Below are 17,699 nucleotides of genomic sequence, written 5' to 3' on the forward strand. Positions count from 1 at the left end.
ATCCGCACTCTCAATTAAAATAAGAGACACTTTACATGAAAACCAAATTTTCAACTTTTCCTGAAAATCACAGAAACTCACACAACTTGGTCTGTATTTCAGCATGGCAGCAATCAGCAACAGCTGATCAGTGCCATCTCTTTAGATAGGGTTGTGGTTGCCAATTTGTTAAAGTCCCCACCAGGCCCTCATAGCTCCTTTACAGTGGCCTTCAGTAGACAATTGTGTTTGCAACCCTTCACCACAGCTATAGTCTAAGTATACATTCCTCAAAAATGCAACTATTGGTTATTTATAATCCTTTCAAAGAGTGCTAATGGCCTCCCATCATAGAGTCATTCATGATGCAGTAACTCAGCAGTGCACATCCACCAACCAGGGTATGTCAGGGGTAAGCCATCCACCAAAATCTCTTCTGCTTCTGTGTTGCCACTGCTGCTCCCTGGTCTCCCAATAACTGACTGGCTAGCACATGGCAGCTGCTGATACATGTTGGCTGGAGGACCCGATGATGATGATGATGATGTTGTTGTTCAGTTGCTCAGTCGTGTCCAACTCTTTGTGACCCCATGGACTGCAGCACCTCAGGCTTCCGTGTTCTTCAATATCTCCTGGAGTTTGCTCAAACTCATGTTCATTGAGTCGATGATGCCACCTAACCATCTCATCCTCTGTTGCCCTCTTCTCCTCCTGCCCTCAGTCGTTCCCAGCATCAGGTTCTTTTCCAAGAACTGAGAATGGATGCATGACAAATGTAATCTATACCAAAGTTAGTCTTAATTTCTTCTAACTAGTGGCACATTAATTTCTGCCTCAAAGGGATCTGCAATATGATTGCTCAGAATTACTTTTTTTTAATTGCCATTACAGCTCACATTAGTTAAAAACTTCCCTGAACTACCATTTCGGGGGAGGGGTTCCCAAAGTGAAGAGGAAGTGCCACTGCTGGTACATAAAATGATCTGAGATGATACTTTGGACTAGGTATTGAATCATATACTGAGAAAATGACCCCTCTCCCAAGGTTCTTTAAATTTATCAGAATATATCAAAGAGCAAGCCTCACTTTGGTACTCACACATATTTAAGCTCTTTTATGACACCGGCCAATTTAATTTCCCTTGTAAACAGAAAGAGCATATGGCTCAGGCCTGAAGGCTTTATCAGACAACAGAATCTAGACAGAATTTAATAGCAATTGTTTTTAAAGGCAATTGATACTGGTTCTCCCATTCTGGGAGGGGTACAAAGATTCCCTTTTAAAGAAAATTAGCATTTAAAAAGCATTATAAAATTTTATGTTTTCATGTTATGTATTTTATCAACGTAAACCATTAAAGAAGCAAAAAACAAGATGTTAACAGCAGAAGGTAAAGTGTAAACCATGAAAAAAAGCACCAAGATGATATTTGAAATACTAACATTTGGAAATAAAAGGCTATATGGCTTGATGGTACCAGTTCAGAACCAAGATGGACCATGTCCAGATTTACTTTAATTTCTATTTTGCATTAAAACAAATGTAAATATATATAATAATAAACTATTTTTTTGGTGATAGGAAAAAGCTAAGATTTGTAACCCTGACATTAAGAGTTAAATTAGCTTAAGGCAAGGAAACCCACTCCAGTATTCTTGCCTGGAGAATCCCATGGATAGAGAAGCCTGGCGGGTTACAGTCCACGAGGTTGCAAAGAGTTGGACATGACTGAAGCAACTTAACACACACATATACTTGATCATATGATTTATATATATATATATATATATATATATATATAAAAAATTGACTTAACCTATGCCAATACCATAGAAATCGGTATCTCCCTACACCAAAAAAAACACCTTTGCACAAAGTTCATAATTTATAAGCTGAAAATGATGACATAAAAAATATTTTGTGATGAGAGCACTTCTGCATTTGAGATCATAAGCTGGGGCTAATAGAAAGTAAACCAGTAAGTAAATCAAATGTCACTGATACTCCCAGTTGACAAACAGCATCTGTGACAAATGCTACAAAGGAAAGATGCATGGTTCTGTAATGGCTTATAAGAGGCATAATTTGACCGAGACAGGGCTTCCTTGAGATGAGATGGTTAGGACGTGCAAAATAGCAAGGCAGGAGGAACATGCTCAGAGTGGAGGAGTCTGAGGCTAGGCTGAAGAGTACCAGCGCTCAATGGCCCAGGTATGGTGTTCACCTTTAGGCCAAGAACAACAGGAAGACAGCAGAAGAGTCTGTAAAGTGGAGTTACCTATCTGAGAAGATCTGCATTCTGGAAGGTTTGAAATGGCTGTAATATGGCAACCCTCTCTAGAGGCATCAGAATACAGAATCAAAGTTTAAATAGATAACAAATGAACAAAGTAATTTAGGAACAATTACACTTAGACCAAAACATATAAAAAATGTCATAATTTCTTCATCAGACCTATGGGGCCTACCTCCATCAAGAGTTTTAAAGTAGCAAGGACTAGAACTCTAGGGAGGGGTTCTCGGGGCTGGGGTGGCTGAGTGTCAACAACTGTGGGGCTCTGCTCACTTTCCTGCTTCCCTGTTCATAGTTTTCTTTTTTTATGTTTTGCATGAAAGGTTTCACATAAGGTTCAGCTGAAGGAATAATTTTGTTACTAAAACCAAATCTGAAAACTGATGTTAATATCTATGGTGACACCCAGGTAAAAGACTAGAAGTCATGAGTGGGAGAGCAGTACCTCAGATGGCTATATCCTCTGGTTCTTGTTTGGTCTAAACTTCTCATTCTGATCTTCTTCCTAAGTATCTTTGCTGGTGGTTTAGCCGCTCAGTCGTGTCTGACTCCGTGCGACTCCATGGACTGTAGTCCACCAGGTTCCTCTATCAGTGGGATTTTCCAGGCAAGAATACTGGAGTGGGTGGCCATTTTCTTCTCCAGGGAATCTTCCCAACCCAGGGATCAAACCCAGGTCTCCTGCATTACAGTCAGATTCTTTACCAACTGAGCCACCTTAGGAACTCAGAAATAGTCCCTTATCTGATTCTAGTCCTCTTCAAAAGGTTCAAACTCTAGGTCACCCTGGCACATCCACCAGAATGCTAAAAGAAATAGGAAGTAAGGAGGGAAGGGGAAGGGAAGGGAAGGGAAGAGAGAAAGAATATACAGAAGCCAGCTGGCAAAGACCTGGAGCACAGCTGGTGGGAGTGCAGATTGGCACATTTGCTTCGGAAAGTTGGCAATATCCACCAAAGCTCAGCAACTGCACTCCTAGGAATACACGCAACAGAAATGCTATGCAAAGGTTCATTCACCAAAAGACATGTATACAAATGCTCACAGCAGCACTACTTCTAATAACTATCAGCTGCAAACATTCCACAAGCTCATCAATAGTAGAACAGATTATTTATCTACTGTTAGGTATATTCATATGTTGAATACTGTACAGCAATGAGACTGCATCAATTACAACTACACAGGAAAACACATGTGACTCTCACATAGGTAACACTGGGAGAAGACAGACCAAAAGAGTATGCAGAGTGTGTGTGTGTGTGTGTGTGTGTGTGTGTGTGTGTGTGTTTATACTCAAAAAGAGATGAAACAACTGACTAGTCATGTACAGAAACAATTTCAACTTCTATCTTAATACTAAGAGCCGAAAATTTCTATATGCAAACCTAGAAGAAAACCTTAGTGACGATGGACTTGGCCAAGATTTAGATACAACACATAAACTACACAAAAAAGAAAAAAATCAAACTGAATTTTATAATGATCTATGATCTACACACTTTCCCTTATACAACTACAATTTAACTACTACTAAATAATAAACAAAAGCAGAAGAAAGCATAAAGACAGAATAGACAAAAGACAACCCAGTAAGCCAGTTATCTCATCTCAACACTCAAGAAAAATGTCTCAAATGCTTCTATCCTGCAAATACAGAAACAAAGCCAAGAATGTCAGAGTGACAGGTGGGAAGGGGAAAAATAGTGATCACTGAGGCCCATCTACCCTTTGTATTGGAATGGGGAGGGCACAGGTTCAACGAAGAGAGAATCTTATAAAATTTGGCTCTCCTTCTCACAACTACTTCACCACAGCAACATGGAGAAAAATAAACTCAATATCAGAGCAAATAAAAGACCCCTTGATCCTGGATCATTTTCCACTGAACATCCTTTACTTTCTTCTCTCTTCATATGGTGAGATATTTATTCTTTCCCTTCCGTTCTCCTGATTCTTCCAGACTTCTGTTTTTGCTTTCTGCAACCACGCATTATTATCATATGCCCTTTTTCTCTTCACTGAATAGGCTCCAAAGTAAGAAAAGGAACTAAAATATATACACAAAAATAGCACAGATTCACAACTTCCCTGGTGGCCCAGTGCTTTAGACTCCACACTCCCAGTGCAGCAGGTACAGGTCCCATCCCTGGTCGGGGAATTAAGATCCCACATGCCACACAGCACAGGTTCTTTATGTATTTCGAATGCCCTTATATGAAGGGAGGGGCAACGCACCAATCTCCATCACCTCTTACCAACTCTGTCTACATAAAATTGGTAGAATATAGGCCACAGCATAATTATTTTTATGATACTTTCACCCTCTCCCTTTCTCTCTTCTTTAAAAGGTAGCTAGCAATTTGCCAAGAATGTGCTAGCTTTGTGGGATGCTAAAGATCTAGGATACTACTTATCTATTCCAATATAAAGACCCCTTTTGACAGCAAAAAAAGAAAAATAATAAGAAACACATGCACAACAAGAAATGGTCCTTTTAGTATCCACTTCCTGAAACCCCTGAAAAGGAAATGGATTTCCTACAAGGCTCTGACACTCCTTTAATTTCTGAGTGACTGTGAACCTTATTAATCACATCATTCATTCACATTTTATAACAGCAGATGTGGGCAATGCTTACGGCAAATGCAGATTCTCAGCTTCTCAAGCCCCTTACCTCTTACCTCCTCAACTCTTCCTGAATTCAGCCTAGATGGACTGGAGATCACAGCTCTCAGCACTCTGGGCTCAACTCTTCCGTATTAAGTATGGTCTGAATTTGTTCATGAGCCCACTGAAGCAGCAGTAATAGAGTTTGAAAAAACTTGTAGTAGAGCAAAGTGCTTTCTGTTCACTCAGGACCTTTCTGGGAATGATTTATCAGAGTCCTTTCAACAGCACCCCACTCCCTCACACACACTTTCCCCTCACTTGGAACTAGTATCTGAAAATGTTTAATAGATGATCATCTACAAATGTTGAATAAATGATCATTATATTTTTTCCTAGGTATTATCATTATTACCATCCTCTTCTTCCCCACCGACTGTAACCCCATAAATTTCCACTTTCCTGGAGTGTTCTAGCTAGGAAAAGGCAAGAAGAAGCAAATATCTGAAAACTTAATTTTTGCATCAAATAAATACGCATGGCTTTTTTAAAAAACAGTAAGTAGCAGTAGATGAAGAAGTAAAATTGTGCCTGACCCTTGTCTCTATCATATTTAAGCTGAATACAATTCATCTGTTCAACAGTAGCTCCATTAGAAGAAAACTACTCAGTGTAAGGTTTATTCCTAAAATCTGGGGAAGGGCACTCTTGCCACATATGTGTTCCTTTTAACTGGCAATAATTAGGATCATTTGGTTTTTTATTCATTCAATAGTGTTCTCCATCCTTATATTTTAAAATAGGCAAGCTAACATTTTTTCTCTTTCTCCAACATACAAAACCAAAAAATAAATTGTAACTTTTGTCACCCAACTCATTTTTGTCCTATGAGTCAGCCATTCTGAAAAGAAGTGCTCCACACCTCCCCAGCCAAATGACATTGGATGGATCCCCCTCATTCTGTTTAAGGTGTTACAAATAAGTAAATAAATTTCAAGGTGTATTGAGATCTGTTAAGATTATTAGGAACATCACATCACTGTTTGTATTTTGTACTTAAAAACATCATTCATCCACTTGATTCTCCCAAACATTCAAAGAGCATGCTACACTGCAAACAGTAAAGAAAATCAATTGTAACAAAAGATAACTCTCTTTAAAGAAAACCAAGGTTTCTTCATTCTTTTTTTAACCAATAAATACATGGAAATACTGACCAGAGGTAAATTCCAAATATCTTTAAGACTCATGCCATGCTTCAAATAACTAATTTAAAATAAAACAGTCAAAGATGTTAAAAATTCAGGTGATTAGAGAACAAGGAATTGCAGAGTGTAGTGGCAATGTTACAGGATACTATATTAAATTTGTAGGCCGAATATAGTATAATTAGGCCATAATTTTTTTAAAACTTCAGATTCTTGGTTTTCAAATTCTTCCAGATAAATTTAAAAAAAAAAACAAATGACTATTTGTCATTGTATAACTTTTTAAATGGGGGGGGAGGAAGAGTAATTTCTATTTTTAATATGCCTACATTAGTAAAACAACTTCTATGTTGGCAAAGTGTTGGCTGATCCATAAACTACATTAATATCCATTAAGTCAGCATATCACAATTGCTAAATATATGTGTGAACAATCCCCAAAAGAATAATAAAGCAAGCAAGCTCTGGTAAAAATGTGTATAAAGTTGTCATAAGCACAGTGGCTGGTTTCTAAACTTTAAAATCATGTCCGCATTCATCCTCCCTTTCATCAGATTTAACCACAAGACCTTAGGTGAGACAGTAAAATAAATAAATGTCTTTACCAAAATATTTTAGAATATTTCCTTATAAGAGTATATTTTAACCATGAACGCCTCACCCATTCCAAACTTGTTTCTTGGTAAAACTCATCCATTCTGTTCAACCTTCAATTTCTCAATAGAGAAAACATGATACTCAAAAAGCCAACATAATTACTGTTGTCATGCCATTAAGAATGCTCTTCCTAGTAACAAAACTCTAACATTACAGTTGGCACCCAATCTGATCACTATTTACACCACCATCCTCTCCTCTTCCCATCACCACCATTTTACTGGCAGAATATTCACAAGGCTGAAGATTATTTTTTATCTCAGCAAAAAAGAACGCTTAAAATGGGATAGCTAGGCATAAATGAGAAGTTAGAAGCTACATAAAAATAAACACAAATGTGTCTAAAATTTTCTATTTTCAACCTCTAAAGAAAGCAGTAATATCTTCCTTATTTATAATTCCCTAAATTAAAGCCAGAGGCCTTTCACCCAATTATACTAATAAATCAATTTAATGTCATCATTTTGCCATCAGATCATGTCCTCCATACACTAGTGTACTATAATTAAATTCATTTTACCATGCTGGGTTCTTCACCTATTTTCTTTCTGGTGTTTTTCCTACATCATTCTTTAACTAGCAAATTATTTCTCCATAATATCTTCCTAAATATTAAATGTGAACAAAAAGACAACCCTGAAGAGTAACCAGGAAAGAGATAAATCAACACATCTTAAATATAAAAATATCAACATTAGGTATAAACTATTAGGTAACCAACAGAAAAGTAAGTACCAATTGTATACCCAAGAACTTCAATTTAAAATACATGTAGTATAAACCATTTTGGTAAACAGAAGTGAACACACATTTACATATAAAAATAGGCAACTATAGTCTCATTTCTGACCTGAGAGAAACGTATCTTAATTCTGTTTATTAAGTTAAACAGACATTTTATGGAAATATCTCCTTACAGGTATAATCATTTGATTGACAGATAAAATAATCGTTTTAAAAATACTTCTGAGTCATTTTGTCCTTACCTGCAGGCATGAACCACTACTGCATGCAGTGACTGTTCCATTTCCTAGCACAGACTTGAAGAAGCATCGTATCTCTCTTTCAGAATGTGACTAATATGTGGGTTTGCAATTCCTAAGCTATTTACAAATGGCACTCCCTTTCCACACAAGAAAATATTTATTACAACCAAAAGCTAAGTATTTTTAACCTATACCTTACAAATAATATTGGAAATTTGGTGTAGCAAAATTTCTTCAAAATATAGGAAGAAAACCTAGCACTATTTCCTTAAAGAAAGCAAGATTTTTATTTTCTAGCCAAGTAAATTATTTTTTAAAGCCTTCAACAGCTGTCACACATAAGCCAGCGGTCTGCTGTGTTATGGTGTGCATGCTGCAGCTGATTAGGCTTCACTATTTAAAAAAAAAAAAAAATCAATTACCCCTTTTGTAAAAGCAGAACAGCTTACCCAAATACACATCTTCAAAACAGCACAATGACCGGCATGCAGTACAATACGTTATATAGCAAACTTGACAAGAAAACGATATGCCCTGATTTGTTTCTTAGCAATGCTACACCATTAATTGTTCATGCAAGAGATGTAGCTGTACCTTTCTGAAGAGGACGACTTCTCAGAGTTAACTGACATCAGCAGCTCAATCTTCTGCTTGATTTCTGGAAAAATCAGAAAATATTCACAACCAAGATTGCCTGCCCTTGCTTTCAAGCCTTATAACAAGAGATTTTTCTTCTCTAATCCCTTTTGTTCAGAATGAGGCCACAAGATTCGCAGTACTTCTGTCAGGACTGGGATTCAATGGTGCTATAAAGGGAAAAAGCTCCAGAGGCATCAGGCCTTGCTAAACTATGCACATGACTGTTTATGAAAGCAGGAAGTACCATTTCTGCCAAGCAGAGGGGTGTTTTCTTTTTTAAGGTAGAACTAGCATGGCTCTCCAAGATGATTTTAAATGCGGCAAATTAAAATACAAACTAAAAATGCTAACAACTGGATTCAATTTACTAGATAATTTGAGAAGCTGGGATAATAAAATTACAGACTGTAATGAACAGACAGGCAACCCTTGGCTACTTCTATTTCACCAGCCCTGAAAAATATGGCTCAGTGAATCATTTTTGTCACTTAAGAATGAAATATTAAACCAGAACCCAAATTTTTAGATTAAAAATATTTTAATCTTTGTTAAAATTTATTGATTGTCTTTTAATTAAAGATACATTTAGTACCTACTGCCTAACTCCTTTAGAAAAACACTTCTGTTTTACACCTTAATTTCCCCTCCTCCTTTGCAGTACAGCACAAGTGAACAGCAACACCCAGTTACCGAGCAGATAATATACTTGTCCTTTTAGGAGAGGACTGACAATGCTATCTGCAACAGAAATGTAAGCGCCAATTCTATTTAATTAAAAGATCATTGCTCATACTGATTTGGAAAAACAGATCACAGACTAAACGGGAAAGTGAGATAAAAATAAAAGAGGAAAAAGGGGGAAAACCTAACACATTTCCTTTAAAATACTAACCACTAACCCAAGAACATAATTTTATGTGAAGAAAAATTGACATGGTCCTATTACCCAGACTATTTCATATATATAATGCTGATTTCCTATTTGTAAATGTTTTCCTATTCAAAATCTTAAAAATTCACATATCAAACATAAAACACAGTGCCACTGAAATCTACAGGCAGTCATGAAATTTCAAAGTAGACTTCAATAGTTTTCAGATTTGTTTAAAGGGTAAACTGATTTTTTTCTTTTTAAGAATCTTAATTCTAGAAGTACAAGGAATATGAGATGTAAAGGAAAAAGGAAAATAAATAGTTGCATAAAATACAATGGATTTGTACAAAAATACCCTCTCAATGCTGCTAAAATAGTTTTTCCAACCTGGAGCTAACAGCTTCATCCAATGGACATTATAAAGCTGGCATGAATATCTGATGAGAGCATAAACTCTACCACAGGCTACAGCCAAACTACCACTGGGGAGAGCACACAGCACAGCAGCAAAACTGAAGATGATGATAACGAAACTTACCTTGAGGATTCTTACGTGGATTACAGAGCCTGGCACCTGGTGCCATAGTGAACGCTCAGTAACGCCCCGTTTAAAAAGACATTTAAGACTCAGGCTCCAGGCTCCACCGCCAAGCAGCCTTGGATCTGAAAGCGGACTCCTCCGTCATTTTTAATAGCGATACGACCTTGGGGAAATTACTTCAAACTCTCTAAGCCTCTATCTCCTCTCCTATAAAATGGGGATAATAATTCTATGTGAAGCATTATTGTGAGGATTTAATGACAAAGCTCATGAAAGGCAAACAGTGCTGTGCTCAGCACAAAGTAATAAGCCGTTTCTGCCTATTGCTATTTACTAGGCAGTGCCCAGAAAAGGATGGGATCCTAAGTAAATATCTGCCGAATAACATAATGAGGTAGACTAGGTCTGTCCCACTTTAAAGAGCTTTTCTATAATTTTAATCCACCTTCTCTTTCTTATTGGCAACCACAATATACATCTATCACTGCAGTACTATTATATATGGAAATTAAATTTTAATCTGTATCTCTGCCTTCCTATATATCTAGAGAATTATTCTCAGTTTATCAACTAGCCACTTCAGGAATGAGGTGACACTTGCATTTTTTGTTGTAGCAGTTTTTCATTCCACAAAGACAGAAGGTTCACACTTCCTGTGCACCTAAGCTCAAAATCTCCAAGATTAAACTGCATAACTCTAATGAAGTACACCCCCATCTTACACATATATTAGAAAAGTCAAAGCTCTAAACCAGTTTCTGGCTGGTGATTTTGGAAGCTACAAATCAAAAAAGTTTAAAATAATTCATGAGAAGGCTTCCAAAATGATTTTCACATTTTCTTCAAACCTTCAGATTTGTTTATAGCTCCAGAAGGACTGAAAGGTTCCGGAATGTTCACAAATACCATGATAACATTGTATCCACTGAGAGCCACACATTCCATCAACACTCCTATCTAATCCTTATCAATACCATTCTTGGGTCTGACTACTCCCTATGTTCATTCCACCACAATATCCAACACAGTCCTGGGGGCTTTGATGCTCGCGTTAATATGATTTCAAATACTCTTGGCTAAGTCCCATGGCCTTTGGCCTCCCCAAGTGTCTTGAACCCCTGATCACCTGAGTCATCTATCACCATGACCACACACAGGACACATCCTCACATGTACTGCAGATCTGTCCCCCAAATTAGTTGTTTTTCTATATTCATACTGGATATTTCACAGTATCCAAGACCCTACACTTTATTTTTCTGCAATTAATTCCACCAATCTCTTTCTTCACAAACTTTCCTCACACTAAAAATTTTAAATTGTCATCCTATTTTCTCTAATATGTTTTCTAATTTCATTCTTGCACATACATCTTGGACTCCTAGAATTTACTTTGGTTTATGAATTGACATAGAGATCCGGTCTGTTTTTATAAGTTCACATTTTGAAACCTTACACCCAGCCCATCCCCTCAATTTTAAATTACTCTCTTTTCCATCCCTCCTTGGTACTTCCAAAGCAGCAGTTTTACAACCTTGCAAATACATATTTATTCAACCACCCACAATCTCCATTTATATATTCAGGCCAGTGAGTACAAAGAAGGCCCACATTTGCTTATTTCACAAAGAATTAAGCAAGTAGTACCTGGAAGTGTGAATAAATTATTTAAAATTATAATTAAGTTGATTTTTTTTAAAGTCATAATTTTGTTTTAATTTCTAAGCAACATTATAGAACAATGCAAGCTTTGTTTTCAGTGCTTTTGGGTTCTTATGATTCTCCCCTGGGTTCTTTGCTGGATCATGTTTTCACCTGGACCTTAAATGGTGGTGATTCCACTCACTGACTCTTCTATCTACACCCCTGACATCCATGACACGGATAACCATCAAGGCACTGATGATGACCAGATCTGAATTTCTAGGCCAATACTCTCTCCTGCACCCTAGAACTATGTATCTTTCCAGGCCTACTTGGCATTTTCACATGGATGATCCCCAGTTTGCTGTGAATGCAATCTCTACAACTAACCTCACTGGGAATTCGCAGGTGGTCCAGTGGTTAGGAATCAGCACTTTCACTGCCAGGGCCTGGGCTCAATTCAGTCAACGAACTAGTACCCCACAAGCCATGCAGTGCAGCCAGCAACAACAACAACAACAAAACAAGTCTAACTTAACCAATCTAATGTGTCCTGCTACAGTCTTTATCTCAGTGAGCAGCAACACCACTGCCCCACTAAGATAGACACTTTTGAGGGATCCCAGACTAGCACCTGTGTTTCATTTGGAATATTACTGCCACCATTCTCCTTATATATATTATATACATATATATATTATATATATATATATTATGCTCCAGAATATTGATCTCTAGTCTGTGATTCTCCAAAGACCATGTTTTCTCATACCATCAAGTCTTTTATGCACTTTCCTCTCCCTAGAATGCCACTATCCACTCCGTTAAACACCCAACTCACTCTTTCTTCCTTTCTTTAGCCATGCTGCAGAGGATATGAGATCTTAGTTCCCCAACCAGGGATTGAACCTTTGCCCTCTGCAGTGGAAGCTCAGTCTTAAACACTGAACCACCAGCGAAGCCCCCAACTCACTTTTCTCATCTCAGCCCAAACATTACCTCTTCCCAGACAAAATACAGTTTGTCTCCTCTGCCCCTCTACAAATCACACGTACCTGCATTACAGAATTACTAAAATATATAGTGTCACTCTCTATGAGACCACAGCTTCCTTAAAGACCTGAATTTTCACTTCAATTCACACTTACTTGTTGACACTCATACTATTCTTAAGCTGTTCTACTCAAGTTAAAGTTACAATATAGTTAATTTCCTAGTTCTTAAATAAATATTTCTAGATAAAATTACTCTGAGATTCCAGCAACTAGAATTTAGTAGAGCTAGGAGAGTCTGCAGAGATCATCACACTACTGAATCACACAAGTCTACAAAGAAGAATCTGAGGCGTGAAAAGAGAAACAACTGGTAACGATAACATTCCTCATCTTCTCCAAAGGATTACTGTCTCTGAGACCTACCACTAATTTCCAAGGACCTAGCAACCGAAGCAGAATATTCCAGCCTTCTTCTAAATCAACTTCTTAAATGTGATTTTTTCATGTGTGTGTGTGTGCTAACTCACTTTGGTCATATCTGACTCTGCCACTCCATGGACTGTAGCCCGCCAGGCTCCTCTGTCCCTGGGATTCTCCAGGCAAGAATACTGGAATGGGTTGCCTTGCCCTCCTCCAGGGGATCTTCCCCACCCAGGGATCAAACCTACCCACGTCTCTTACATCTCCTGCACTGCAGGTGAATTCTTAACCACTGAGCCATTAGGGGAGACAATTTTCTCATACATCCAACAAATTAAAATCATCACGGTTAATCAACTTTCCTGAGTAAAACTGGTTGATCAGTGACATCATACTCTTCTTATTCATGACTAAATATATATAACAAAGAAGAAAAATCAATTCACTGAGACTTTGCCCACTCATTCTCTTCTATTCAACTTACAGACCTGCTTTATGATCTGTTTATTCTTATTACACTCACACTTTAAAACATACTCAAACTTCTTGTAAAGATAAATAGTTCAACTCTTCAGCTAATGGCCTACTATCTCTAATACTTCATTTTCCATTCAATACCATGAGTGTGAAGACTCATGGAACAATTAAGAGTCCAGAGACGAACCAATTCCTAAGATCGCTGACAAGGAATATTGGTGACTGATAAGTACTACTGAAACAAAGTACAGTAAAGGAGGTGCTTCAAAGATTCAGACCCTAAGGGAAACAGGGCAGTCCTGAATCCACCTAGAATTTTAAGAGCAACAACAGCATAAGAGTAACACGGGGTTGTAATGGAGATGATCCACTACCGTGTCCTTTAAGATCACTCAACATCAAGCATGAGCTCAGACAGGACCCCTTACTCTTATGACATGGAAATTAAATAAGACATTGCAATTGGACAAACAGTTCTACCTAAACTCTACGGCCTTCATCCTTTTAACACAGGTATTATTCCAACAGATTTACTAAATTTCCTCTCACTTGTCAAGTTTGGAGACTTGGAAACTTTGTCAAGTTTCAGGCTACAAGAAACAGGTATGTGCTCAGGTTACTTCAGATGATAGGATAATACAGCAAGAATAAATCTAGAAGATGAAAAAGCCTCAGCAGGTCTCAGAATCTTGTTCAGAAAAAAGGGCAGCTCTTAAAACCCAGTTACAGTACCAAATGTTCAAAGGGACTGTTTCCACCTTAAGGCTTCCCACTCTGGTGGTCAACACCTCTGACTCTAAAATTCTATTTCTCCTTCACTACCAATTAACTGCTTCTCCTCTTTACTTCACACATTTGCAGATTCTACTGCCTTGGGATGCACACTTGAAGCCTTCTCTTGGTGTCTCCAACTTAAGCGAGTATCTTTTGTTTAAGTCCACAAGAGGGCCTGCAGACACTTTTCTGGCTCAAGTGTCAATCCCTGTACCACCTAAGACCAAGTGCTGAGGTCCTGACTGAAAATTCAGGAGACCTGACACACAAGATACCCTTCTCAAAGGGGCCAGGAGTAAAACAACCTCTCTGAGCCATCCAGGAAGGTCCATCAAGTATTAACTGCCCAACATCTGAAAGATCAGTCTAGCCTAAAAAGGAGTCCCTATTATTCCAGGCTTCTTTGTGATGAGAATGCACAAAAAAGCAAAAATTGTGTAAGCAAAAATAACCATTAGGGCTTCCCTGGTGGTCCAGTGGTTAAGAATCTGCCTTGCAATGCAAGGGACATCAGTTCAATCCCTGGTCCAGGAGGATCGCATACGCCTGGAGTAACTAAGTCCATGCGCACCAGAAATACTGAGCCAAGCACTAGAGCTGGTGCGGTTCAACTACTGCGCCTGTGGGCCTAGAGTCTGTGCTACGCAACAAGAGAAGCCCAAATGAGCAGCCTGCAACAAACAATGAGAATACACCACAATGAAGACACACCACAGCCAAAAAGTGTGCGACTCTTTGCGACCCCATGGACTATATAGTCCATGGAATTCTCTAGGCCAGACTACTGGAGTGGGTAGCCTTTCCCTTCTCCAATAAGTCTTTTTTAAAAAAGATATGTGTTTACTTCGCTTTCTGAAAATCTGCAACAAAGTATGCAATTTTAGACTAAATTGATAGACAATACAAAAAAAAAAAAAAGTTTGAACCTCAGGCAAATCCACTGACAAATGACAATATAAAGCAAGCTAAGAAGGTTAGTTATTGTTAGGAACAATCAAGGATAAGTTGATTCATTGGTGCTAAGTGTCTCAAGAATGGTAATTATTTGACTATGAGAGACTACCAGGGGAAAATAATAATACTCTTAAATAGTCTGCAAAAATATTTATCCAACATTACAATCCCATTATTACTTATAAGATACCCAGTCATCCATCACCAACTCCCTGGCGTTTACCCAAACTCATGTCCATTGAGTCGGTGATGCCATCCAACCATCTCATCCTCTGTCATCCTCTTTTCCTGCCCTCAATCTTTCCCAGCATCTGGGTCTTTTCAAATAAGTCAGCTCTTCGCATCAGGTGGCCAAAGTATTGGCATTTCAGCTTCAACATCAGTCCTTTCAATGAACACCCAAGACTGATCTCCTTTAGGATGGACTGGTTGGATCTCCCTGCTGTCTAAGGGACTCTCAAGAGCCTTCTCCAATACCACGGTTCAAAAGCGTCAGTTCTTCGGCACTCAGCTTTCTTTATAGTCCAACTCTCACATCCATACATGGCTACTGGAAAAACCATAGCCTTGACTAGACAGACCTTTGTTGGCAAAGTAATGTCTCTGCTTTTTAATACGCTGTCTAGGTTTGGACATGACTGAGCAACTTCACTTTCACTTTTCACTTTCATGCACTGGAGAAGGAAATGGCAACCCACTCCAGTGTTCTTGCCTGGAGAATCCCAGGGACGGGGGAGCCTGGTGGGCTGCCGTCTATGGGGTCACAGAGTTGGACACGACTGAAGTGACTTAGCAGCAGCAGCAGGTTGGTCATAACTTTCCTTCCAAGGAGTAAGTATCTTTTAATTTCATGGCTGCAATCACCATCTGCAGTGATTTTGGAGCCCAAAAAAATAAAGTCAGCTACTGTTTCCTCGTCTATTTGCCATGAAGTGATGGGACCGGATGCCATGATCTTAGTTTTCTGAATGTTGAGCTTTAAGCCAACTTTTTCACTCTCCACTTTCACTTTCATCCAGAGGCTCTTTAGCTCTTCTTCACTTTCTGCCATAAGGGTGGCGTCATCTGCATATCTGAGATTGTTGATATTTCTCCCGGCAATCTTGATTCCAGCTTCTGTTTCTTCCAGTCCAGCGTTTCTCATGATATACTCCACATATAAGTTAAATAAGCAGGGTGGCAATATACAGCCTTGACATACTCCTTTTCCTATTTGGAACCAGTCTGTTGTTCCATGCCCAGTTCTAACTGTTGCTTCCTGACCTGCATACAGGTTTCTCAACAGGCAGGTCAGGTGGTCTGGTATTCCCATCTCTTTCAGAATTTTCCACAGTTTATTGTGATCCACACAATCAAAGGCTTTGGCATAGTCAATAAAGCAGAAATAGATGTGTTTCTGGAACTCTTGCTTTTTCCATGATCCAGCGGATGTTGGCAATTTGATCTCAGGTTCCTCTGCCTTACACCCTGCTAGTAACAAAATCTATGGATGCTCAAGTCCCTTAGTTGGCCCTGAGTTTCATGGATTTGGAATCACCCTGAAGAATCACCCTGAATCAACTATATACAAAACATAAAATGAAAATGTTCATGCCAAAAACAATCGACACTTGATAGTCTTCATTCTAAAACTCAGTACATACTTTCAACTATAACTTGAACTTTGGTTAAATAATTGTACTTCTAAAATCTGATTTTATTTTTCAAGGTGAAGTCTCCATTTCACTCTATTCCCGAAAAGTTAGGTTGTTGCTTATTTTTCTGGTGTCAAATTTTCTCCTGCTGTAATTCCAAAACAAGGTTACTTTATGATCCTGAATATGGCACAATGCCAACCAACAACAATGTGTTCACTTCAAACTCTACAATGGGGTGAGGAGGGAGTATATGCGGGGGCAGGGAGGTGGGAAGGAATTAGAGGGGGCTGGAGGTGATTTCAGGCTGGTTAGGTTTCTGGTTTAAAACTTTCAAGGTAACTTCTGCTGCCACTTATAAGAAACTTCCCTTACTAAAGTAAATGGTTTTCCTTCCATCACTTTTATAATTACTATTCTGAATACAATGTATAACCCCAAAGAAATACTACTTTAAAAGAAAAGATTTGTTTCTGATTTCCAAATCCTAGCAAGAAAAGTGGGTCAGTCTCTAAAATTTGGATTCCCATTCTCACCTACTCCCTGGAAGCCATCAAACAAGAAGGCAGAGGGAAGAGACCAATGCTAGGACTATCTCCGCACCAGGTCAAGACCATCATAACACTTTGAGTACCGTTCATCACACAATATTTTTTTCTGTTGATTTGTTATTTTTATGTTGAGGTATTTCAGAAATACAAAACTATATTAAAGTGTGAAAACATGAATCTTTAAATAAATTCCTAATTCTGTGAGCCTCACCCCGTATTAGCAATGAAATGGAATGAAACTAATCCCTGAAAACTGTCCACTGTTTCTCACCACGGCAGAGTATCGTTAATAGTTAATCTAGCCACTAAACTCTTACCCTTGCTCTGTTGGGGAGACAGAAGAAGTAACACAAGTTCTTAGATAACTGAGATGTTTACACTCAGGATGAGATCTAGTGCTCTATTCACCATGATGCTAAGGTTTAAAGTTTTCTCTATTTTATAACATGCTTAGAAAATAAT

General features: G+C 38.3%; 1 protein-coding gene across 1 annotated transcript in view; it reads right to left on the reverse strand.

Annotated features, from left to right (window-relative positions):
* The window catches only part of SRPK2 (SRSF protein kinase 2), a 242,983-nt gene that overhangs the window by 134,050 nt on the left and 91,234 nt on the right, over positions 1–17,699 (reverse strand). The window contains exon 3 of the mRNA XM_052639268.1: positions 8,329–8,392. Coding sequence (XP_052495228.1) covers positions 8,329–8,392 — 64 coding nt within the window. The remainder of the gene's footprint in view (positions 1–8,328; positions 8,393–17,699) is intronic.

The sequence above is a fragment of the Budorcas taxicolor genome, chromosome 4 (genome assembly GCF_023091745.1).
Source record: "Budorcas taxicolor isolate Tak-1 chromosome 4, Takin1.1, whole genome shotgun sequence".
NCBI classification, from domain to species: domain Eukaryota; kingdom Metazoa; phylum Chordata; class Mammalia; order Artiodactyla; family Bovidae; genus Budorcas; species Budorcas taxicolor.